Source organism: Sinohyriopsis cumingii, chromosome 1 (genome assembly GCF_028554795.1).
Source record: "Sinohyriopsis cumingii isolate HCF-2022 chromosome 1, ASM2855479v2, whole genome shotgun sequence".
In the NCBI taxonomy this organism is placed as follows: Eukaryota; Metazoa; Mollusca; class Bivalvia; order Unionida; family Unionidae; genus Sinohyriopsis; species Sinohyriopsis cumingii.
This window is the reverse complement of record NC_142961.1, coordinates 34,954,192-34,981,928: the sequence shown is the minus strand read 5'-3', so window position 1 is coordinate 34,981,928 and position 27,737 is coordinate 34,954,192. Positions and strand designations below refer to the sequence as shown.

Below are 27,737 nucleotides of genomic sequence, written 5' to 3'. Positions count from 1 at the left end.
GAAAGCTTGCTAGTAGCTTCTGGTGGGTCGGTGTTTTTTTCCCGAGTTTCCCCACGTTCTTCCTCCACCATTAATACTGGCTGCCATGTATAGCCTATCGTGTGCTGAAAAATGGCGTTAAACCCTACAACAACAACAACAACAATAAAGACAACCCCGGTGGCCTAGTGGTTAGAGCGTCCGCCTCAGATGCGGGAGATCATGGGTTCAATCCCCAACTAAGTCATACCAGAGACTTACAAAAATGGTACTAACAGCTGCCTTGCTTGGCATTCAGCATTAAGAGGTTAGTGTTAGGACTGGTCGGCCTGGTGTCAGGATAATGTGACTGGGTGGGACATCATGCTACATGTCTGCGGCATGATGCCCCAGTGCTAGACATCACTATAAGCTGCCACATTGCAGACATCATAGCGATATGACTGAAAAATTGTTAAAGCTACGTAAAAAATCAAAATCACATCACACATCACGATCTATGAGATAAGGGCTACTAATTTACATTTGCTTGAAGGGTTTATCGTTTTTAAGTTTTAAGCTGTCTTTCCCTTCATGTTTCTTAGAAGTAAACTTTCTGTCAATAGTACAGAGTCACATTGGTGCTTACATGCTGCTAACTCAAAACATTCATGCATGTATATATATCACCAAGTCATCAACATGTATTGGTAAAGCTGGCAGTGAAATTTCCCAATTGACAGCAAAATTGTGACCATTCAAACTTTGTGCCAAAATGGATCCTGTTGGAAAAATTTCCGCATGATATCACAAGATGGCCATGAAATATAATGCAGCTTTCTAAGGATTCATTTGTTATACAGTTATATCCCTTTTAAGACTTAAAATTTGATAGTGCTGCTGTAGGGGCATAGGTGGTTTACAAACACAAGTCACATTTTTCAAATAGCTAGTAATTTATATAGTGAACTGTATTAGCCTATTGTATTAAAATGAACGGCTTTTTTTGGTTCTATACTTTTTCAGTTGCATTGTCTTTCCTATTTTACATCAGAGGAAAAAACAGCATAATTGCAGCATGTTGCAAGAACATTTCTTCCAGATTGAAATACTTAAGTTTTTACAGCATAACTACATCTTCCTCTAAATTAAAATAGTCTAAAATACAGGAATATTCCATTTTTCTATGTAAAAGTAAATGTAGCATTATTGCAGGGTGTACTTTCAGCATAGCAGTACATGCTGGAGACAGCAGTTTTTGTGAAAATGTCAGTCATTTCAGCATGACTGCATCATGCATATTTAGCCTAACAGCAAGTCATACTGGAAAACAGCATTGTTGTCATATTTTTGAAGTCATTTCAGCATGACTGCACCATGCAAATTCAGTAATTCATGCTGGAATTGATGAGTCTTGATAAGGAAATGTACTGCAGTATTTATAGGTTACTGCATTTGTATGGGAAAACATGAACGAGTTTTTCGAATGGAAATACTGCATGACCTTGGGAGTGCAGTATATCCATCTGACAAAACGAGTTCATACAAATGCAGTAACCTTTTTATTATATGCTCATTTTTTTTATTCTACCTAATGCTTAACTGTTTTAAGAAAATATACTACAAGAAACAAAGGAACTGAATGTATGCCATATTCCAAACTAAATACACAGGGACAGATTCATCATTACACAACAACAACATTATTACTGTGCACATAACTCTGCCCAGATAAATTTGAACTTAGTCGTGCGCTAGATATAACTATCGAAAAAAAAGGGCATGTCTAGTTAAAATTGAAATTTGGAGTCATATTGTGAATGAATGCCCATTGCAACAACTTTTCCATTTGATCTGGAATGAGTAGATTTTGGTACTTTTTCTCAATTCTATGAAATTTCGTGATTATGGACTGGATTTTTATGTGACAATTCTACATGAAATACATCAGATTGAAGAAGTGAGGGAGAAGCTTGTTGACATCTGCAGATGTGTTTCTGTTTCTGTCATTGAATGTCTGAAATCACAATGTGGGAAAAATATGAAGTCTTTCAATTGCAATTATGAATAAGATGCTATGGAATTTAATGCTTATTTCCTTTTGAGTGCAGTAAGGATTATGTAATTGCACTTATATTCAAAATTACAGTACAATTTCAAAATGTGTAATCAAGATTGAGAACCTATGAAATGGCTCATGTAATTCTGATTTGCAGAACTAATAAAGTACATTTTGAGGAAATTCAGAATGTAAAAATGTAAGTATATTTTTTTGCCGTTATTAACACCAGCTAAAGAAGACAATATATTCCTTGTCACTTGTATGTTATTTGTAAGGACCTTTTCTTGTGTCTGTTGCATAGCTAGCATAAATCCAAAACATTGTATCAAAAAAGTTAATGCGGAATGTGCCAAAGCAGCTGGTATGTGGCAGTCCACAAAACATATGCTTTACTTTGTTCAGAAACAAATTTAAACAACCATAACGTAAAGCGCATACTACATGAGTGTACATGATTTGTTTACAAATCAAAAGTGCTGGCACCTGCATCCATTGTTTGTTTACAATAGAGAATAGTTCCTTTATGCATGTAAATGCATTATGTGTATTTGTATGTGAGTTCAGTATCGGGTAATATTGCATGATTCTGACAATGTAAAGTTAACAGAGAAAAAAATGAACATATAATAATAGAGCATAGGTGCATTTATTTGACCAGCACAAGTACACTATGTACTGCATATGCTGCAGTTCTGTAATATTAGGGTATAAACTGAGGCAATGGTAATATAAAATTTGAGTGTGCTGATAATATAAAATTTGAGTGTGCTGAACCTTTAGGGTGCTTTTAGTAGGGGACCCAGGTGATATATCATCTCTAAATGATTATGTTCATGCAGCAGTCTTTAGCCAACGTTTTCCCTTTTATTATAGCTATTCAGACATCAACTATGAAAGCAAATTTAAATGTTTTGGTGAATAAATTTGCTGAATTTTTCCAATTTTCAGCTGACCACATAAAAGTAGAGGAGAGTTGTTGTACTACCCATGGCATGGGCATCGGCATCTGCACATATAAAACTATATATAGACACGAACAAGCCTTACAGCATTTCACTGTCCTAAGCTACAATTTGGAGTGTTTCAAAGCCTCTTTGATCCCTTGGGTAGAGGGTTAACTTTGTACAGGTATATTAATTGTACATTCTTGGTGAAAGTTTGTTCTGCTCAGGTTTTGTTTACCAGGTTTACATGATGCTAATGTCTGTAACCAAGATACTTCATAAAGGAATCCATTTTAACAATTTATACACCCTACACAAAAGTAGGTCACTGTGACACATCATACGTCATTGACTTTGCTCAAATTTTGTGCTGTCAGTTTATTTCTCAAGCTCAATAGATGATTGTATGCATCTCAGTACAACAACTCAAACCAAAAGAAGGTGGCTGTGAACTACATTTCATATCTGACTGCCTTATGTAGTGGTTGCTACTGGTGGTATTATGAGGTTGTACCTTCTTACAAGGTGTCCACTTTATTTGGCTGTCGTTATCTAGAGGGTGATCACCCTTGATATTGTTGTTGCCTGGATCAAGTAAATATTAAAATAAAGTGTGAAACTTACAGATGGAATAAATAGAGATCTGAGCAGATATATAGAACAGAATAACATGAGCCCCCATACATGGAAAAAACAAAAATTTAATCAATTACATAAACAACTGGGATAATACATAACATTAGGAAGATACACTTCTTTTTGGAATAAATCTTTCACCGAATTTCAAACACAAATATATTTATCTAAATAGGTGCTCTGTTTAAATGACAGAATTGGTTCATCTTATAATTGAGTGAATGATTGAAGTCATTGCCTTGTACAACTTCATAACCTGCTTATTCCAGTCCACTCCAACTTCACTATGGTGGTTCCTCTAGGTCCTTTCACCATTTCCCTTTTCTGACCTCCCTACTGTCTCGCCTCCTTTCGGCCCTCAAACTTTGTGTGGGTAGGTGGATACGTAAGTACATTGATACTTCATTGGATACTTCTGTGGATACGTCCTCTTACAAAATAAACAGAGGCAACCTAAATCTTCTGTCACTTGTCCTACTGGGAAGAGATCATTACTACCCTCTTGTTATGTCAGATATTGTTCTATTGGAATTCAAATAGACCAAAGGCTGTCTGTTCATGCTAAACATGGCAGACCATAAACAAACCTAGTTTCACAAGATTAATGTACTTCCTAATGGCTATTTCATAACTGATTCCCATTAACATTACACAAGACATAATGGTTCCGTTATCGTCTCAGTTACACAAGTGAATGGATGAAATTCATTACGTGACTTAACAATGTTATTTTCAGCGAATATGCACATTCAAGTCTTTATCATACATGAAATCATCAAAGATCGGTGAATGAAATTCTTCGATTCCTATAACAATGAAGACGACAAATTCAAACAACTCATCAAACTTATATAAAGAAGATTATTGGACAAATTCAGATAGATTAACTCAAACACAGTTACACTCATTTCAAGGGAATTGATATACGGATTTAAACAAATAAATTCATGCAAATATAAACAATTAAATTCAAGCAAATCATTATATTGGTATCAACAAACTACATAAAATTGATGCAGATACCTTGTGCTTTCAAGCTTTGTTTGCTTCTACCACCAAAATTGTGTCCGTTGACTTTCCAGACATCCGTTCCTTTTGACCAATGTTTTATGAGAGAATTTCTTCTAAATTCAGTCTCGGAGTCCCTTATATTTCCACTCTTGCAGGAAAATTGCAGACTGATTAGATTTTACGATGGGGGCATTTTAACCCCAAGGATTTTATGTGTGGTTGTGTGGGAACTACACTCCTTATTTAGTGTAACCAATCAGGATTAAATTTATTTCACCACCTTTTATAAATAGGCACCAGAATTGCAGTCATCATGACTTATAGAATTCCAAACAACAGATCTGAAAAAGTTCAAATCTGACAGTTGCGATATAAAATCGAAGGTACCCTTCCCTTTTCTAGTCGTCTAACGGCTAAGTAAATGAAGGCTTAATTAAGAATCACTTCCTTCCCTGACACAGACATTAGAAATCATTGCAGTATAGTGATTTAACAAGCACTTGTCCCCATAAATCTAATTGTTCTCTGGCCCAAATTAATGTGCTCATTATAGATTGACAGAAATTTGCATCCTTAAATATTATATTTTGCATTAGCTCATGACCAAATAGTTTTTTTTTGTACCCTAAAATCATGAAACTTGGAGATGGGATACATCTTCATGATTACTACATTCTCATAAAAAGGTAGGTCACTACATCCCATATTTCATGTTTCACTTAGGTTTAGTTTGGAGTTTTAACTGTTTATGCTTGAATTAATAAACTAGAGTAATGTAATATATTAATGTACCATGCATGCATGAAAATGGTCTATGTGCCCACTATTGTACCTATTCACTAGCTCATGTTAGGATTTTAGCTCTGAACCAAACAAGTTCTTCACATGCAAGTTACTACCCTATATAGAATCAAGTCTTAGTGAAGGGATGCATCTTGGTGAGTATTACTCCCACATTCCAATAGTAGGTCATTGATGACCCATATTTTACACTCAATGACTTGGCTTAAATTCTCTGTTCCATGTTCATTTCTTGGGCATTGTTCATGCTAGAATCATGAAATTTATGTTTATATGGATCTCTGTTAGTACCCTACTGTACATCAAAATAATCTTATCATGACCTATATTTCTTCTTTTGCTGGCATTCGTTAAGTTTTTACATCTAGCTCATGACACCAAAAAAATGGAAATTTTGGCCTGCTGTACGTTGTTCTTTCTTACCAAGAATGAATCAAGTTTGGTGATTAGAATGCATTTTGATAAGTAAATACTGCACCCTTATTGCAAACATAGGCTTTTGTGAGCTATATTTTTGTGCTTGCTTTTTTGACTTTTTTGACATTTTTTGTTAAAATTATAATTTACTGGGTGCTGTTTATTTTCAAATCATGTAACTTGATAACTGGATGTATCACTGTTTGTTCTACACCCTTACAACCAAAGAAGTTACTGTGACATGCAATAATAACACATGTTAAGAGTTTGTATTTACATGTAGTTCTGTATAGACTTTTCATACTCTGTACATATATAATGCATACTCTTACATGGAATGCAGTTGGAATCAGTGGTAAATGTTCCATATTTTTGATTTTGCTTCTTGTGTTTGTGTGTATGTGTGTGTGTGTCACACACATTTAGAGGCAAATTATGTTACATGTAAATGACTATAATAATTAGATTAGAGGACTGCATGCTTTTCATGCAATGTCTCAACTATGGTGGCTAATCAAAGTAAAGTGGTGCATGAACTTGCTTGTAATACAGCCTGTTAGACCATTTGATGCCTGACTTATACCCAGTACAGTTGGACTTCATGGGGTGGTGAATAACAGCCTCTGAAACAGATTTTAAGAACAATTATTGATTTGGAAAAAATCATTTTCTTAACTCATTGTAGTACCCCAACTTTACCATGAAAAGAATGTTCTTTTTATTGTTTGATGTCTTTTTTTTGCCACATTGTGTGTGTGCACATGTGCATGCATGCATGTTTGTGTGTGTGCATGTATGTAGATAGGTAGGTAGGTAGGTTTGACAGTATATATAGGTACATAGTTCCATTTTAAAGTTAAGTTTTAAAAATATCAACATAAAAACCAACATTAGTGAGAAGAGAGGGTCATTGTAGATAAAGATTACTTCTGAATTTATTTTCTGCATGATAATTAATGTCGACAGTGTCTACTGGAGAATACTGAAAGGTTGCTAGAGGTGAGTTATGATTGATTGCACTCTCTTGTTTTAATAGGAGAGAATCAGTCCCACATTTTGGTATATACTGTATACAGTTTAACAGTTGTTTACCCTCCTTTGATGGCTTCTAGGAGAGAATGTGTCAGTTATGTATGAAATATTGACATCAAATATTTACTCCTACTGTGTGCATTAAGCCTTTGACAGTGGTTGAGATGGTTGTGAGAGTTGACTTAACCCCCAATCAAAAGATTCCACTGTGGAGGAAAGCCTAGAAGGATATGTTTGCTCATGATGAAAAATCTATTATTGACATACTTACCTTTAATGTGATAAACTGTAGGCATATATCGAAACAGTATGAAGACATAATATCTGAAATTTCTGCCACAAGTAGTGACTTGTATTGACAAATACTGCATTTCATTAGCACTTTATGATCTATACAGAATTTCTGGGTCTGTATTCCCAAAACATTTTTAGCAAAGATACTCCAGTCTAGCTAAAACTCATAAAATGTGACCCTTAATTAAGTAATATCATATATTAATTAGAATCCACTTTGATCATTGCTTTAGTTTTAACATCCAATACCAGCATACCAAGGGGGGGGGCCCGAGTGGCCAAGTAGTCTAAAGCGCTTACCATTGCGGATCATTGCCATCTCACCTCTGTCTGTGTGGGTTCGAGTCTCGGATTCAGCCAATGTGGGTATGTGAGAAAGCTGGCCAGTAGCTTCTCGTGGGTTGGTGGTTCTTTCTGGGGTGTTCCCAGGTACTTCCTCCACCATTAATACTGGCCACCATGTATAGCCTATCTTGTGCTGAAATATGGCATTAAACCCAACAACAACAGCCAGCATACCAAATTTCAGTTATCAATAGATGTAGATGTACATAAAGGATTTGCTATAATTTTTTGTCTCCTATGTCTCTAAGGTGTCCATTGTCAGACAGCATTCATATTGTTATTGTTGTACCTGGTTATTACCTTTAGCTCCTTTTCTTTGATAGTGACAGTCATCATCATATCTGACCCATCCATTCATCATGAGGGCTGCAGTGCACCAATAAAATTTAAGGGCACATTGACAATTTTTTCTTGCGAAAATGATTTTGATAGGTTGTTAGTTCACCTGGTATAAATCTGTGTGAAGTTATGCTATGGTTCTGCTTACATTGCAGTACCTGCTGTAACACAACATGTCATCCTGCCATAACAAAACATGTCAACCTGCCATAACACATATCAAACTAAAATAAATTTTTGCTCTCAAATCCCTGACATAATATTCTGTAATCTTCGAGAGAACAAAGAAACACAACCACCTCAGTAAATGCCCATAACATGTAGCATGCGTAAATGGTAAACTGTCCTGCAATATGAAAGCGCTCATGTTTAATACTATCCTTGGGATAGTTTATACAGCAAGTTATCTAAAAGGTTATTGAAAGGGAAAGAAATTTGCTTTGATCAGGTTCACAAAGCTGAACACATTAACCCCTGGAGCTTTTTGTCATTTTTGCCTGAAAATCGAGTAGGAAACACATTTTGAAAGCTATTTCTGAATAGACCCGAAAACACTAAATCCCCTGTAATCTTTCAATAACATACTGCCTAGTTGTGTTAGAAACATCATTTTTCATTGGCTATTTGACTTGTGCATGAGCAGAAGGGTAAAAGTTGGCTGTTTTGTTTTCTTTTGGTTTTTTTTGCTAAACAGAGCCATTATTTTAGTATGGAGACCACTCTTTATTCCAAATGCCCATCTTATCCTACTTTTTGCAAAGGCTCATCTGTCTGTTTGCAGTTCATACCGGTTTGCTTTTAAGATCTGAGACCAAAAAGTCTAAAATCCGGACACAAAATCAGATTCCAACCACAGGTGAATTTTGGATTTTAAAAAAGTCGGGTCCAAAAAATGAGGTTTTTCTATCTGTATTTTGTAGTGCAACTAGATATTCCAGATTATTTGGTATCATTGTAGAGCTACATCTGTCTACTTTTCTATAATACCACCCACTTTAGTGTATCATGCATGACCATGACGCTATAGAGCTTGGCAGTAGGCTACTACCTCCTGCCTTGTAAAGTTGTTGCTAGGGGTTAATGTGTTAAAACACATTAACCCCTGAGCCAAACAGCTAGGCAGTCCCCTGAAGCATACTTGCAGAGATCACCTAGAGCAGTGTTAGCCTTTCCAGTGCCTGTATCCCTGAGACTAGCTGACAGCAATTGGATTGCAGATTTTTATAGAGGGGCTACTTACAATAAAATTGTTATTATTTTATTTGCATTCATTTAATTCAGCTCAAATTTGGCACGGCAGTTCTCAATAAACTTACATACATAATGGTATAAATTTCATGCCACATGCAGAAATAAAACTAATGCATGATGGTGAAAACAAATGATGTACTTGCCAATTTGCTTCTCTTGCCGTGAATAATCGATAAAATCCATTATGAATTCACAAAGAATTATTAACACCATCAACACATGAAATAATTATATTTTATGTACACAAAAATTCCACTTGTCGTCTCTTGTAAACTAAACATCCTGTGAATACTGTACACAAATGGGCATATTTTATTTGCTCTTTACTTACCTTTCTTCCTAAGAATTCTCACTGAAATTTTTAAAACTAATAAAACACTTAACAAACCTTGAACTATGAACACTCATGTTAACAACGTATATTTCCCAAACATTTATTCAAAAGAAAAAAGAAGCTCCACGAAATCAAATGCATTTGCATCAGGGTCTAAATCCGTTGCTGGTCCTTGGTAAGTTGGTATAGCCTCTTGTCAATGTGTGTTTTATCATTTACGATCATCGATCAGCTCTACTTTCATTTTCTTCTTCTTCTTCAACATTCTCATTTTCGTCACTACCGCTGTTATTTTCAGTAGCTTTTTCGATGTCACTATCAATCTCGTCTGATTAAAATCCAGAAAATTATCCATCAGAATCCGTCAAGAAAAAGTCTGCTCCTAGAGGCTGATTCTCATCAATTTGCATCATTTTGAAATCGAAATATTTTCACTAAATCAACTGATATCGAAGTGAAAAAAATTTCCCGCTGTTCAGCAATGTGTGCTCTATCAATGTAAGCTAAAATTTGATTGGTTAAACTGCCTGCATTAGTAGGAAATGGCTTTAAATCGACCAATGGTTTGCGCCGAGTTAACTCGTCGTGCGGGAGAAAGGCCTTGCTAAATACTGCCTCTTAAACTCGGCGCTCGGGAGACAAGCTATGCAAACTCAGCCACTTTAGCGAGGCTCGCGGGAGATCAGGGGTGTAAAGTACGACGAGTATACTCGTCGCCAGGGGTTAATGTGTTAAGAAACCAGTTTGTTTGAAGTTACTATGTAAATCAAAGGACATGCTGCTTAAAGATATTTGTTGAGGAACAAAATTTATTACATATCATTGTCTTAAGCCATCTGTATTAAAGTTTATCTGCATGTTTTTGAACAGCAGCAACATTTCTGTATATGTAAAATAAAAAGATTGATTATTTCAGTCAATAGTGTTAAAGTATGATTCATTTTTTAAGTGATTTAGAAACCAATAAGCTGTCAGCAAAGCAAGTAAAGCCAGCAAAAATAAATTTCAGAACTACTGGTTGACATAGTTTTATTTTGTGAAGCACAGCAGAAAGTGGTAGCAATTAATTCTTTGTACATACTGGAGTTAATGACATTCATCAAAATAGCAGCCAGCACCTGTATATAACATCTGGACAAACCAGAATGTGTTCAACACACCTGTATATAACATTGGACAAACCAGAATGTGTTCAACACACCTGTATGTAACATCTGGACAAACCAGAATATGTTCAACACATGGAATTCGGCATTCAGATTAGTTTCCTCTATTATTATTCATTATCTTAATCTTGTTAAAATACAAACTGTTAATTGACCCATGCTCTTCAGGCAAAAAAAAATTGCAATGATAAGCACATGTTTGTTTTTGCAAAGTTTGTGTTGATGAAGTTTTAACATCCATATTGGACAGAAGGCATTTATTACTGCTGTATTTACCTGTAAAGCCACCAATATTATGCCCCTCCCTCATCCCCCAATGAAATAGTCAGTCCCAAATATGATGTATAGTCATCTTTCTATAGAGACAAGCATATCCTCTGGTCAGACTGCTTCTGTATCAGTGATACAGTTTCAACAATGTTAATGTTACTATCATCAAGAACAACTCACCTTTGACCAGGAAGCATGGCTCAGAGAACCCATTATGGATCTGTTAACAACATGTACCATCCAGTCTCTAGTGAATGCAAAGATAGACACTAATGACAAATTACCTTCAAACCCCCAGCTGAACTATTGAGAGTAACAAAGACTTCATCTAATTAAGCCAATATGTTGCCATTCGATGTATTTTAAGGGCAGAAACTTGATGTGTGCTTGTATTCGATGTCAGTGGGGTTCTCATTTGTGAGTGTTTGCAGATATATTGCCTGTGATATCTGACACTGCTTTGAGTACCAAATTTTTTTGTTTGGTAAGTATATTAAAGGTTAAAAAAAGACACGTCATTTTCTTTTATTCAAATTTGATTTTCTATATGCTCATATGGAAAGATAGCCATACACCCTATCACACACACACCCCCGACCTTGCAACACTTCAAGTCTCAAAACCACCCAGCACTCTGAGAATATGGCAGGTATGCATTGTGTGTCATCCTTGTTTGTTGTGAGTTGGTCAGGCCATCAGCAACTGATTGTTACCACTTTAGACCCAATATTTCTGTGTCAGTTTTAATCAGATTTAATCTGACAAATTTGATATGAGTGAGATCCTTGTACATCAATGAGGTGAATTCTTGCTTCTGTTTGGCTGAACTTGCTACCACTATGGAGGTCATATTTCTACTGTATATACTCTTTGTTCTGCTGACTACTCCTAACAAATTGAATAGACCCAGATATAGTGGCACATTATGGAATGACAGATCTGGGTCTGTGCTGTTTACAGCTTGACTTGTAAGCAGGTCCACATAGTATACAGTAGTTACCACTCCAGAGAAATAGTGTTCCAGCTGGTTATATTTAGAGGGATATGATGACTTGCTCTTATTTCAGAATGCAGCTGTTTTTTTTGTGCCCTTTTCTTTTTGACACTTTACAAATGTTTGATGACACTTTCATTTTTCCTAAGCAGTGTTAAATTTCGTTTAGATCTTTGTGTTTTTATTATGTTCAGTCAACTAGGAATGCAGTTGTTTGCACTGTTGACCATGCATGGTATTGGCAAATACGCAGTGTCATTCAAACTCTTAAGTGAATTATAATGATGCTGATTCCAACAAAATGCCTACAGACAAAATTATTTAAGCAGTTATTTTCAAGAAGAAGAAAGGTTCATGAAGTAACCAAAATTTAACAAAGTTAACCACTTATGCAGTGGTTGCAAATCCAAGTGAATTCATCATTGTATGCCAAAACTGAGAACATAATTCAGCATATTATAGTTCCTCTGTATTTGTAAATGCTGATTATGTTTTTGACTATGTGTGTATGTGTGATTTGGATTTTTAACATAGCTTTAAGAAAATTTCAGTCATATCACTACGATGTTTGCAGTGTGGCAGTTTATAGTGATGTTTAGCACCGGGGCATCATGCTGCAGACAGTGTCTCCCATCATGTCCCACCCAGTCACATTATCTTGACACCAGGCTGACCAGTCTTAACACTAACCACTTATTGCTAAGAGCCTAGCGAGGCAGCTTTTAGAACCATTTTTTATGTCTTTGATATGACTTGGCTGGGATTCGAACCTGCAACCTTCTGCATCCGAGATGGATGCTCTAACCACTTAGGACACTGGAACGGTTCATGTATGACTGTCATATTGTTGTTTTATTATACACATTTGCAAGGTCAAGAATCATGTCTCTAGCTATTGATCTGTACAAAAATGTGGCCAAGTGCTGTGCGTTTGTTTATATATATATATATATATATATATATATATATATATATATATATATATATATATATATATATATATACATACAGACATACATACAGTTTTTCCAAAGAAATAAATAATAATATTTTACAAGATTTTAATGTAAATAAAAAGTAAATTATTCAAGGACTTGGATATTTATTTAATTTTGTTGGATTACCATGAAAGGACATTTGTGATTTGGATTACTTCTGGCGCATTCCCAGATTACTGTGAAATCGATAGCACATTTAGACATTTTAACAATTCATACTATACTGTAAGTTACTTTTAATTCTTTCACTTGTTTTGACTTAATTTGTTAGGGAAATAAATTTATATTTTGTATTATAGAATGCTTGTTGGGTCTTGTTACATAGTTTAAGCCACTAGAACATAATATACATTGAAGTATTGAAAGAGTTGACCCTGGATCTGTCCAGCCTTTAGCTTATAAGATTGGAAGAACTGTGATATGCAGTGTCTTGTCATTTACCTAATTCTAATTGTTTTTCTACTTTCCTGTATCTCACTTCGGGTTATAATGAATTTGATGTTCACACAAGCAATGTGAAAACTGTACAATTAAGTGACAGTGTCCACATGCTTCTTGAAGAAAATATGGTATCAAAGTGCATGGATATTTGTGTAATTTTGTTAAAAAATTCCAAAATTATTCTGAAACTAATATACTGGCCAGATGATGCTTTGTAAATGTACAGATTGGAACTAGAGTTTGTGTTCATGAAAGTTAAGAAACTGTGTTCTTGCAGGTTAAGGTTACAGATTAGGGTTACATCTAGTGTGCTATTTGTAACTTGGAATTCGATAGAAGCAGTTACATGAAAATTGGTCAACTTTTTTGTAAAATTTGCCTATTTCATTGTTCTCACTTGAAGGTCAGAGGAGTTGTAACTTGCAAACTTTAAATAAAAATTGGTATAGCTGCTATGCATCATGATTTGTTGTTGTCACTTGGCATTTTCATGGACCTATCTTAAAGGCCAGGTCTTAGTTCTCAGGTCAGTATAATTTTTGTTATATGTGTATCTGTGAGTGAGTGTGTGTGTGTGTGTGTGTGTGTGTGTGTGAAAACTGTTGCCCAGAAGCTTTTCTTAAAGATTATGGAAATAAATGTTTCCCCAGTAAATCATAGCTTGATGGTGTATGATCATGTGTGTGAACCAGGTATTGTACAAAAAAGAAGCAAAAACAACACCGTCTGGTTGTGGGGTTTATTTAGCATCAACGATAAGATACAAAAGAAGAAAAACTATTGAAGAAAAAAACCAGACACGAAGACCCTAAACATTCTGATAGTACAGTTCTCACGAATTGTATTTGCCACATAGGTGTAGACAGAATGAATAAGATGTCATTTGTCCAGAGAGCCAAGGGCTTTTATTAGGAGCCATGCACTCAACATTATCACCCTCTTCATGCACTAATCAGTCACGTGCTCACTCATAACAAACATGCACCTGGGTAACATACTCCCTCCCTAAGTATAAATGTCTCCTGACATTTAACAAATTTGTGCTTGCACCCAAAGAAAAAAGAAACTAGACATCGTGTCTTCAGAAATAAATAAAAACATCAATCATGACAGTTATTCACATGATATCAAGATTTAAAAGCAACCATTAAAAAAAATATGAAAGTTCATCCTCTTTCATTTTAAATGAAAACCATACAAGAATGGTTTTCTATTACTAAGTATTCCCTTTCTTTTTCTTCTGTAGTGGTACTAGCATGACTGACCTAGTAAGTCAGCCCCAGTGGGATTCAAAACCACCTGATTCTCCCCAGAATACCACTACCCTCACATTTATCCATCATTCTGCAGTGACATGGAGGACAAGTAAGAAACAAACGGACCTACAGAGCTTAATAAGCTAAATTTCCCAGCAAAATATTAAATACATAAAACAACTGAAATTGAAACTACAGTTATTTACATAATGATGTCACATTGTTTCTTTATATGTATTTATATTTTTGTGTTAGATTGACAATAAATGGGATATTGAGAATCACTCCTACTTACTAAATTAAAACAAAGAGAATGCCCAAAAGATACGATCTCGGTAACTCGCACATTAAATTATCTGTGAATACACCCACTGGCCTAGCCGGTTGGGTGTTTTTTGGTCTCTGGTAGAACACCATGCTGGCCTGAGTCTTCCCATGACACCTGTGGTGCTGGTGGGCTCTGGACTAACCTTGCGGACCGACACTCTGTGTTTCCCTCTAATACGATCAGGTTTCAAACTGACCTTTCAATAGACACCTTCAGGTATCCAAGCTGAGTGCTCTCATGCGAGGCATGTAGGTGGGTAGAAAAATGAGTCGTTGGTTCATTGAAGCTACTTTCATATTGCCTAGACCCACTATTTTGAAAGGTTGCGCTTTCAAGAGCCTGGCTAATATGCGGGTCAGTAATAGAGATCTACCATCAGGGACGGTCTGTGTGGAGGGTACATGGGGTCAAACAATCTCCTTTCCGACCCAACTGGGTTGTCTCTGTGGCAGAACATACCTGTTGATGTCTGAATCAGAACCTAGAGATTCAGAACTCAACTCTGAAGGGGTAACTTTTTGTACACTCGGGTTTTTCTGAACCAATATCAAGAGGGCTGGTTCACAAGGAAGATAGTCAAAGTGTCAAAAGCATATTACGATGCAGTATGCATACAGATTTTGGATCTGCAACATTTTCACCTTGTACACTGGCATATCAGAATTGGGGATCGATATCACCTGATTTATGTCCTTGGTCCAATTGTCAACTAATGTTTGTTTCTCCTTTAGTCTAACATTCACAGCACTAAGACCTTTTTATTGTACTGGACCTTGTTCTCAAAATGGCTATTGCTCAATTCCCTCGCAGCGGCTGTGTAATCCAATTGGAGGCGGTCTTTCAGTTTTTCCATGTACATGGGGTGAGAATCCAGTGGAATCATGCTTAGTAGCATTATATGCATGGACAATTGGAGCAATGTATAACTTCCAATCTTGTTTTTGATCTTCTCCAGTGTCCTTAGCATTTTTAAGAGCATTCCATTGAAGTGTTTGCAGGCACCATTTCCCTCTGGGTGAAATGGGGAGGAGCGAGACTCTGTGTGTTCACTAATTTGCAAAGCTCCTTTGTAACCCTACCATCGAAATTACATCCCTGATCACTGTAAAGCCTTTCTGGAATACTGTAATTTTGAATAAAGTGCTTTAGCAATAGTCTGAGCCATTTGATTGGGGCAAGGAACAGCCTGATCATACCTGGTGAAATGATCAGCATTGCTGTCGAAAGGATGTATGTCATTCAGTTGCTGTCCGTGACCACCTTGAAGGAGGAACCTATGAATGAGATAGTCACAGAATTTATCCATCACAGCTCATTTTAATGCCAACAACCCGAGCCTATGGACTGGATAATGCCATTCACTGGGTCTCAATATGCGACTTGCGCAAGCAATGACCCTTTTTACACAATCTTGCTCTTGATATAGGACTGCACCTAAACCAGAGCTGCTAGCATCAGTGTGCACGATAAATGGTTTAGCATAGTCAGCAAATGCTAAGATCGGGGTAGAGGTTAACTTGTCTATACGGGTCGCAAAGGTGGTTTCTTGGGCAGTGCCCCAAGTCAAGGAGCTACTTGTTTCATTTTGGACTTATTCTTTCAACATGCCTTGGTCATTCCATGACCCTCTAATAAAGCATTTAATGCACTATCTGCGAAAACTTCTTGATTGTAAACCGTGAATCCCCCAAAACTGATGCAGATCCTTAATGCTGTTAAGCATTCAGCAAGTCTTGTTAGCAGGTGTTTTCTCAGGGTCAGTCTTGATACCCTCCTCAGCTATAATGTGACCCAGATAAACAACGGAAGAGATGAGCAACTCACATTTAGAGAGTTTCAGCTTAAGACCAAGCTGGTATAAGCGTGCAAATGTAGGCACCCCATGAAGTGTATTTCTTCCATGTATTTCTTAATAAGACGTTGAAATGTAGTTCCAGCATGGCACAAACCAAAACTCGTGAACTTTGCCTCATAAAGCTGAGTGGACCTACAAAGAAGACTGTGTATTCCTTGTGTTTTTCCTCCATATTGACTTGCCAGTATCTTAGGTCCAAGCTTGGAGAAGAACTTGACCCCTAGCAATATATCGCCAGTATCATCAAACCATGGAAGCATGTAGGCATCCTTCTAGGTCTTTGCATTGAGGGTCCTGTAGTCAATGCAGAAACATAGGCTGTTATCTCATTTCCAGACCAACACAACATTAGAGGAGTAAGGGCTATCAGATACCCTCGCATTCGCTGGATATGCTGATGCACCTCCTCATACATCCCCGGAAGGTGGGGGGGGGGCTATTCTTCTGTATGGTTGTTGGAACGATTTATCATCGTTGAGTACTATCTTATGCTTGATGAGGTCAGTCCTTCCCAAGTCTGTGGGGCCCTTCGAAAATATGCTGTCCCATTTACCTAATACATGTCTGAGTCTATCCATTTGCTCTGGGGTCAGCTTTTCCATGTCAATTTTAATCTTCATATCTTCCCCAGTAGAATGTAAACTGTTCTCTGACCTGCTGGGGGAATAATTAGAAGCTAAGTTGTCAACCACTTTTATGAGACATATATCAGACTTAGGTATTATTGTCACACATTTGGCAGACCTATTGAAACAGTTGAACCTGAACTTTGGAATGTGAACCCTGTTGATTAACCCTGATTACTCTTGGACAAACTGTAAAATGTTCAGAGTCTCCCAAGTTCTCTATAATCACTTCTGTTACATGAGCATCAACATTGCTGGCAATGCTGTTGATAGTAATAGTTTCATATGGCGCAATGTTGACAGTATGCGCATTGGTAGATTTGATTGTAAACGACTCACACAATGCTATCCATAGTGATCTTCCATGCACCTGGAATTCTATCCATAGGAGAATTATCCAGCATGTAATCCCTACACAAACAAATGACATTTGTCCCATAACTACAGGACAGGTATGGTTGGACTCCGTATCCGGTACCACAAAAAATGGGAAACTAAATTCAAAATCACAATGTATCCTAGGTAAGTGAGAAGAAAACCATCTTCAGTAGTGACTTTGAGACGCAGTGACTTGAGAGAGTGGAGCACTGACTAATCACTAAGTGACAAATAAAACTTTTAAATGCAGTAGTCACCATGGACCCACTGTTAATAAGGGCCGTGACCGGGCCTTGTTTAACTCATTCGGCCCCAGAGATTTTTGTTGTTTTTGCCTGAAATGTGCGTAGGAAAGACATTTGGGAGGCTGTTTCTGAATACATCATAATACATCAGCTTTCAACAGATTTTCCATGAGACTAATGCCTAGTTGTATTAGAAACATCATTTTCCATTGGCTATTTTGTTTGTGCATGAGCAGAAAGGTAAAAGTTGAAGTTTTTTTTTTTTTTTGCTTAATGGACCCATTATTTTCGTATGGAGACCGCTCTTTATTCCACATGCCCACGTTATCCTAGTTTTTGCAAAGGATCACCTGTTTGTGTGCAGTGTTCAGACCGGTCTGCCTTATATCTGAGGCCAAAATGTCTAAAATCCGGACACAAAATCGCATTCCGACCACGAGCGAATTTTGGGTGAAAATAACCCAGGTCCAAAAAATGAGGCTTTTCCCTCTGTATTTTGTAGTGCAACTAGAACTTCCAGATTATTTGGTATCATTTTAGAGCTATGTCTGTTTGCTGTTTTGTAATACCACCCATGTTGTATCTTAAATGACCTTGATGCTGCAGAGCTCGGAAATAGGGTACAGCCTCATCACATCTACAGATGGGATTGGGGCCGAATTGGTTAAGTAAACAATGTTATTGTTGGAAGAATTAACACTGAAATAGTGTATTCTGGCCTTCAGGATGGTTACCTGCCCCCGTATGACCTTCTAAAGATGCAGTTACTCTCTTAAATGCTTCTCTACCTTTGGCATGACAATCGGTTGTTGTTACCTTGATTTCCATTTCTGCAATTTCCTTGGTAGTTGTACCAGTTCCTCAATATCATGGTCCTTTCAGCAAGATCAGTCACGCGTGAAGTTGTCTCCCTTTTTTATATGAGGACAGTCAATAAGACTGTAACTCTAAAGTAAATGGAGGGCAATTTAATTTAACTTGTATAACTTCTGAGTGTATCATTTACTTTCATGGTATTTTCATCAAGGAGATCATAGATCAGCATTATCTATTTGTGTGTCCTGCCTGTATCTCACAAATTCTCAAGGTTAGTGAGATGAAGAAATATTTTTATTCATGCATCAGAACCAGAAGTCATGTCATATAACACTCTTTCATGATCCAGTATGACAGATCATGATTATTTTTCATGGTGGGCTTTAGTTCAGAAGCTGTTCAAGCAAGGAAAATAAGATATTTTGGACTGTTTATTTTATACTACTATCAAGATCCCCTCTGCAAAGTTAAGGTAACAGTTTTATCAAGGTTATTTTATTGTGATGTCTTGACTATCCATCCAACACTATACAGATTTCACACTGACTTTCATAATTTTAGCCACAAGGTTATGGTCACATGCCATTAAGCATACATTTCTTGCCAAGTCTTGAACTAAAATCTAATATTTAGAAGGATGAAACTAAATAAGCTTATGTCCATGATAATCTGACATTTCAGATAGCACTTTCCTGATTCTATCTTAAATGGTAAGATATTCAGTTTTTTATATCCATGCTGTACTTAAGAAGTTTAAGATATTAAGACAGATGTATGCAGTTGATACAGAGTCTTTCATACTATGTTCTGTGTCGTTTCTTGGGGTCAAACCAAGAACATTTGCAGTGTCATGTTAAATTATGACTAATGATGCATTTTATTTTACAACCATCTTAAATTAGGAATATTATGTTAACATATCGTCATTCCATCCTTCTGTTAACATGCACTTGTCTAGCACATAACTTTGTGACAGCTGGAGAGATTTAATGAAACTCTGCCAGTGTATATATCATCACTAGACAATTTGTCACAGACTGTATACAGACCCCTAACCACTAATTAAGTTTACAGAAAAACAAGGGAATTTGTAATTATGTAATTTTGTGCATTTTCTGGAGAATGCCACTTAAACTACTAAAGACATTTTAATGAAGCTTGAACTAGTTATATATCATAATTTGCAATACCACAGACCAGTCTCAGCTTAAGGTCACAGCTAGGAAAAATATGAAGTAGCACCCTTGGTCCATGTAATTGTGAATAATATTTGAACCAGTGAAGGTATTTTCATGCAACTTTAGCCTGCTGTATATCTAGATTTGATAGTATCTCATAATTTCAATACAAAGTTTGGGACCAAAGAACTCTTCACATAAAGATATTTGTGAAATAAGCTTACAATATAAGGAGTGTTCCAGCTTCTGGAGCTTCATAAAGAGGGTGATATGACAAATACAAGATCATACATTATTCTTTTATCATCTGTCCCTTATGAACTTGTGAAGTGACATCATTTTAGTTTCCATAACAATCAGATCAAAGATGCACTTTGACATTTAAAGAAATAACTATATTTGATTTAACATTCATGAAATATTTTTAGGCAAGTTCTGATTTTGATGGCTTCATAGCAACCATTAAAACTCCATAGCAACCAGGTAGTAAATACATGTTTTCATATCTCCCCCTAAAATACACTGATAGCATTTTTATATAAGTATCAGAAGAATATTTATTATATCGTAATCTGCCAACAAGTGATTGTATGTTGGTCCACACAGTAGCCAGGTGAGAAACCTGATTTTGACAGCTTCTTCAAAACAAATTTATTTAATGTTGTCAAACTTTCAAGAGATGTTCGTTGTGAAGTGCTTTACATAATGTTATTTCATATAGCCTTCACAGCAAACAATCATTTGGAGCATTAACCAGGCAGAAACTGGATTTAATATTTTAAACAGTTTTTGGCAATTTAAGTCAGACTTCACAAATAGAAGAAATATTTTTTTTTTTACATTTTCTACAATTGCTGTAGGGGCCCCAAGTTGCCATCTCACCTCTGTCTGTATGGGTTTGAGCCTTGGGTTTGACCAATGTGGGTATGTGAGAAAGCTTGCCAATAGCTTCTTGTAGGTCGGTGGTTCTTTCCGGTGTTTTCCAGGGTTCTTCCTCCACCATTTATACTGGTCGCCATGTTTAACCTATCTTGTGCTAAAAAGTGGCATTAAACCCTACAACAGCAACAATTGCTGTATGTATGGAGAACAAGAAACTGTCTGCTAAGAGACCAACCAATTATTTTGGTGGGGAGGGGGCAACTTGGATTTATTTTCAGACTAGCAATATGTTTTAGTTTTTGCTTTCAGATTCCTATTTTTTTCAGATAAAATAATTGGATAAAATATGTTCTTTTATCACAAATTAGAGTGAGATTTTTTAAAGCTATCTGTTTATAGTTTCGGGGGTTATAATATTCAAGCCCCCCAACACACACACTGTAACTGGGCAGTCCTTGAGCTTGAGAAAAATCTCTGAACCAAGTGTAACCTGTAGATTACTATTTTTTATGCTGTTATTTCAATCTAAGCCTAGTGAGCTATAATAGGTTGTTTTAATGTATGTTTTGTTTACCCCTTCACATTAGGAATGGAGTCAAAGTTACGACTTGTTAGAATATTTATAAAATGATATGCCGTTAAGTTGGTGGTGTATGAGATTGACTTTGTCTATTAATGTCTGTGGATCTGTGTTAACATGGGTGTTGGTGGTTATCATTATCAAGGGGATGATTGACCACAGTGCTATTGCTCAGATCAGTTGTATAATAAACATTTGAAATTAAGGGATGGAATAAATAGGGATCTCAGCAGAGATATAGAGTATAATAACATGAGTCCTTCTATGTAAAATATGTAATTTATTCTACTAAACAATACAAAATTGTACAAGGTACTTGAAGGATATGTTTCTATCAGCAAATAATTATCAAAACATTATTGCAAAATGCAACCAGCCATCCTGTTTATACTGAGATGACAAATTTCGTCATGAAATCAAGTGAGTGATCAAACTCAATTGTCCAGCATGCCTGCATAACCTGCTTGTTTGCTAGTCCCTCCAAATTCAACGTTTCTGACAGGTTAGAGTCGATGGTATCCTCTCCTCCCCTCCATTAGGGTCATTTAAACCACAAGTTGGTTGTCTGCTCTTTGCCCTCTCTGTATAGTGCATATATGGAGTTATTTCCCATATAAAAATACCCAACCTAAATATTTTGTCAGCTTTCTGTTAGGATAGAACATTATTCCCTCTTTCATTACATCAGATACTGTCACATAGTAATTCAACAGAAACCAAGGTTTATATGGGTTAGTATGCAGCCTGACAGCTCATAAACAAACCCTGGTAAAAGAAGATTAATGTATCACTCTAACAGGCTGTTTAGCATCCCTAGGTCACTGCAGATATCTGTTATAAAATATGGAGTCTTCAGGAGCATGGTGTATTCTGTATAAATGAAAGCACACTGATTAAAAATCTGAGTCAACCATTTTGATCTGTCAGAAGTTAGAACTGTGCCAAGTTAACAGTCTTTATTCTCAATTTTCTACTTAATGGAAAATAATGTACAGTATTTGTACGCATGACGTCATGTGTACAAATGAAATGCAGATAAAAACAATACTCATCAAAATGGAATTTTGCACCAATATTTTTAGCCAGTAAGAAGATCAAAGAATGTCAGGTGATTAGTCTTTATTGTTAACTTTGAAATATTGTGCTGTTGTAACTCTATTTTTGTAACTAGTTCAGAAAAAATAACTCAGAAATTCTTCATTGTGTGTATGGCTATGTGTGTGACTTGGATTTTTAGTGTGGCTTTAAAAAAAAATCAGTCATATTGCGATGATGTCTACAGTGTGGTAGTTTATAGTGATGTCTAGAACTCAAGCACCATGCCACAGGCATGTAGCATGATGCCCCACCCAGTCACATTATCCTGACACCAGGCTGACCAGTCCTAACACTAACCTCTTAATGCTGAGCGCCAAGCGAGGCAGCTGTTAGTACCATTCTTCCAGTGAACCAAAAGCCTGTCTGAATTGAAAATCAGCACACTTAATTAGCTGCAAGTTAGTATTTAAATTAAGAACGTACTGTAACCCATGCAGCTGGTACAAAGACAATTTACTTTTTTTCCTACTCTTTTGCAGGAGAGAAGAAAAAACCAAACCACGAATGAAAGCAGAAGGTTGGAACTCCTCAGAAGACGATTAATGCTGAACACAGATTTGGTAAAACAAAATTGTCACTAGGTAGAAACAGAATGAACTGAAACAGAATAAAAAATGAGGTTATATATATATATATATATATATATATATATATATATATATATATATATATATATATATATATATATATATATATATATATATATATACTTTTTTGATGGATAAATTATAATTCCTTTATTGTCAGATAGTGTTTAAGCTGTCAATAGAATTATTTTTTTGTTATTTTAAAATAAACTTAATTACTTTTTTTCATATTTTCCTTGAATGATAAATGCTAAATTAGTCATCCTTAATTACTCTTTAATGAATCCCAGCAAATATCCCAAAGCACCATGAACATTGTTTTAAATTCTCAAATAAAACAACAAAGATTAAACAATTATACAAGTATGATCTTTTCTGATTCAGTACTAGAGAATTATGGTTATGGAAAACAGCCCACTGTCAAGATTAGTTGAAACATGAACCATCCACTTTTAATTTGTTAACTTGTGTAATAAGAACTGATGTAATTATCATAATTTACTGCATGAAGGAACATCATAGCTATCATATTGCGTATTTTAAATGATGTACAATCATTTAATTGGTAATTACCATTTTGAACAATGTCTGATGGTTGTCAGATAGATGGTCAGTGGTGAGAGCTAAACTCTTGTTCATAATCAACATTTAGTGTTGATATAATTTAGCAACACTTTAACTTGATTAACATAATAAAAAGTGTATAAATGGTGTGAATATGAATAAAATCACTTATTAGAATGTAAATATATCCTGAGCCAGAGGAGACTTGTAGCCATAGAGCATTTTCTGTGTATTGTATTGCAAGTTATTCCTGCTAAGTGCACATAAGATATTTTTATTATGGGTACATTTTGTTTGGCTTAAACTCTTCATACTTAGTGCACACTGCTGATAGTATAATGATGTCCCATCATGTGTATATACATATTAAAAGAGTTAGTGTCCTTTGTTTTGGGAACTCTCAACTTTGGAGATGCATTGTCTTTCCTAACATGGTTGTGCTGAATAAATAGTATGTAAGACTATTTTGTTTTGTATGTCTCCAGTATTATGTTATGACATCAATCCATCTGTTACCAATTTAGTTTCAGCACAATAACTCTAGTTTTTCTCCCTTGACATCTATCTGACTTTGTCAGTAGCATGCATTTAGGATGAGGGAAAACTCTATTGACTTCAGACTTGAAAGTTCAAAGGTCAGATTCAGTATGGCTGTAAGAAAAAAAAAATGAATTCTGCTTAATAACTCAAGTCATGCACAATTTAAGATCTTTAAACACTGCTGATGGTTTGCATGGGGGCTATCGTGACTGAAAGAAGAGATAGTTCTCCATCATGTTCTGTCTGCGGCATGATGTCCCAGTGCTAGACATCACTATAAACTGCCACACTGCAGACATCGTAGCGATATGACAAAAAAATTGCTAAAGCTACATTAAAAATCCAAATCACACACACACACACTCCATCATGTTCAGTACCGAACATTGTGGAAAAACAAAGAACTCCATTGATTTGGGGGTCAAAATGTGAGAGGTCAAGGTCACTGTGACTGAAAGAAGCAAAATGCTTTCCACACAATAGCATTAGTTCTTACCTGGACCAAACTTAGTTGTGTTTTTTTTTTCACTTAGGACAAGAAAAATCAATCTCCATTTTAGTGACAAAACATCACAGTGATTAGCAAACGAATTTCTGCATGACTTGAATTCTTTATCGTTTATAAGTTGTGAACTTTATAGACAGCATGCATCTTGGATAAGATAAGAAAAAAGCATATCCATTTGGTGATCAAAAGGTCAAAGGTTTGAGTCACTGTAACTGAAAGAAGAAAAATGGTTTCTGCAAAGTAGCATTAGTTATACAAGAAAGACATGTACCAAACTTTGTGAATAGTTTGCATTTGGAGTTTGGAAGACACCTATTTATCTTGGGGTCAGATATCATGGTCACTGATGGAAAGAAGAAAAATGTTTTATGCATAATGACTAGTTCTATACCTTGTACCCTGACTATATTTTGTGGATGGCTTGTACTTAAGGTATCTTAGGGGTCTGGGGATTTTATGGTCAAAGCTCAATATTAATGTCCTAAATATGGATTTCTCAGAATAATTTATTTTCTAGAATAAGAACATTGTTCAGACTTTGTTGATGACATAAATTCAGGGTAATAAAGATTGGGGGTAAAATGGTCACAAATTATGACCATGTTAATTCTAATAAGACAATGATGGTTGCTGCAAATTAAATTTATGTGTTCAGTGTCTTCATAGTGAACTCTTACAGGACCTGTATAAAATGTGTTATTTATGGGATACTCTTGTATACTGATCAGATTTTTAATGAAATAAACCCTCTCCATATATAAACAAAGTACTGAAGTTTTGAATATTTTTAAAATCTATAAATTATCCTTTAGAGAGTGATTCTGGCATGGATTTGATATGAATGTTAGTATTAAGCACAAACATAAGCAAAGCGACACTTGGTAATAAAAGAGGTGATCAGCTATACTTAATGGCAATGAACACATTATTTAACAACGATGCAAAACAAAAATGGGTATTTATCATTGACTATGATGCATGTTGTATGCAAATGCTCAATTTTAGATGCATCTTTTTTTTCACAATTTCTATGGCTACCCTCCTTTCGTAAAAGCAATTCTGGATAAAAAATTCTATACGTATTTAATATTTATATAGATAGTTTATAATGTTTAATATAAATCTAATTTGGGGCAGAAATCCGTTCTTATCCTACTTTCTTTCTCCCTTCATTGAAAAAAGGGTCAATTTGTCTAAATACAGAAGGTTCATTTTACAAGAGATAAGTGGTGTTTACAATTATGATGCATAATGATTTTTCTTGTCTGTTTTGGAGGTATTATTGTGAATCCTGCAGTTGTGCATCCTAGATAAATCTGGCTCCTGATTAAGGTTTCTGCAGCAAAACTTAATGAGATTTGGAATAAGTTCAATTTCTTCTATTATTCCAAGACCTCATTGTCAAGAGTTATTGATTGACTGTCCTTCAGACTTTGGTTTCTGCAGCAGTGTTTGCTTGACAGAATCTTGAACAGAGGAATTTTGAATGTGTAACCAAAGTTAATGGAATGCATTATCAGGGGACATAACTCCTTTAAAGCAAGACTTGTTATCCTGTGTGTGTGTATATGTGTGTGATTTAGATTTTTATCGTAGCTTTAAAAGTATTTCAGTCATACCACTATGATGTCTACAGTGTGGCAGTTTATAGTGATGTTGAGCACTGGTTCATCATGCCACAGACATGTAGCATCATGTCTCACCCAGTCACATTATCCTGACATCTGGCTGACCAGTCTTAGCACTAACCTCTTAATGCTGAGTGCAAGTGAGGCAGCTGCTAGTGCCATTATTATAAGTCTTTGGTATGACTCAGCCGGGGTTCGCACCCGTCGCCTCCCACATCTGAGGCAGACACTAACCACTTAGGCTACCAGAGCGATCACTTGTTATCCTGAAAATTAAACTCCTTCAGATTCTCTTTCATATAAATGTGCATGACAAATTTGGTTGAAATCCATTATTCATTTGTAATGTTAAGCTTTGGGTACCAAATGAGGACATGCAGCTGGGAGCATATGTTTTTAATGATGTGGAACACTGGATATTAAAGTTGTTCAAGGTTGCATCAGTGTAAAGCTTAATGCCAAATTTAGTCGTAATCCAACATTGCTGAAATTTGAGTGAGCTGGACCCTGTGCCAATCACCTATTGCTATAGTTCAAGTAACTCCAATTTCTTCTGCTGAGATAGACTTACACTAACTATAGTATCCAGAAGCTAAATGTCAGAATATTTTGCTTTTAAGGACTTCCACCATGTCCCCTCGAAAATTTGAATTCCAAATTAATTAAAATTGATATCTGAACGACAAATTTTCTGAAGGAAAACATTGTCTTCCAAGTGGTTCCAGGTAATCAGTGTTTATGGTATTATTTTAAAAAAGTAGTCTTTATTCTCAAATGTTATTGCTTTATCTTTTGTTAGGTTGAAGCCTGTAAATCCTTGGACCAGCCCATAGTTTCAGATGAGGAATTTCAGAGATACAAGGAAAGAGAGGAAAGAAACATTGAAAAAGTAGAGGAAGTCATCTACAGGTATAATGTCATAGATGGATTTATAGAATATTTCCTTTCTGAAAATAGCACCATGGAATAAACAGATCTTTTTTTATTCTGTAATTATATAGGGTCTGAGAAACTCCAGGACATGGGGATCTCTTGTTCCATTCAGTCACTTTTATTTAAAACTAGTTATTTTTATTTTGTTTTGTATTTTTTTACCTGCAGCCACATAGGTCTATCGAAAGCAAGTATGCTTCTTCTTGTTATTATGATACATGTGTATATCATGAATCTCTGCTGGCTCTGTTGGCTTAAGTGGTTAGAGCATCTGTCTCAGATATCAGTCGGTCACAGGTTCAAACCCAGGCTGAGTCATACCAAATGGTACTATCAGTTACCTTGCTTGGAGCTCAGTATTGAGAGGTTAGTGTTGGAACTAGTCAGTCCGGTGTCCTATGTGACTGGGTGGGACATGATGCCACATGTCTGTGGCATGATG

The 27,737-nt window shown here is 35.9% G+C and overlaps 1 protein-coding gene across 1 annotated transcript in view; it reads left to right on the top strand.

The window, feature by feature from the left end:
* The window catches only part of LOC149806685 (uncharacterized), a 379,423-nt gene that overhangs the window by 152,476 nt on the left and 199,210 nt on the right, over positions 1-27,737 (top strand). The window contains exons 8-9 of the mRNA XM_089956535.1: positions 23,015-23,095; positions 27,162-27,271. Coding sequence (XP_089812661.1) covers positions 23,015-23,095; positions 27,162-27,271 — 191 coding nt within the window. The remainder of the gene's footprint in view (positions 1-23,014; positions 23,096-27,161; positions 27,272-27,737) is intronic.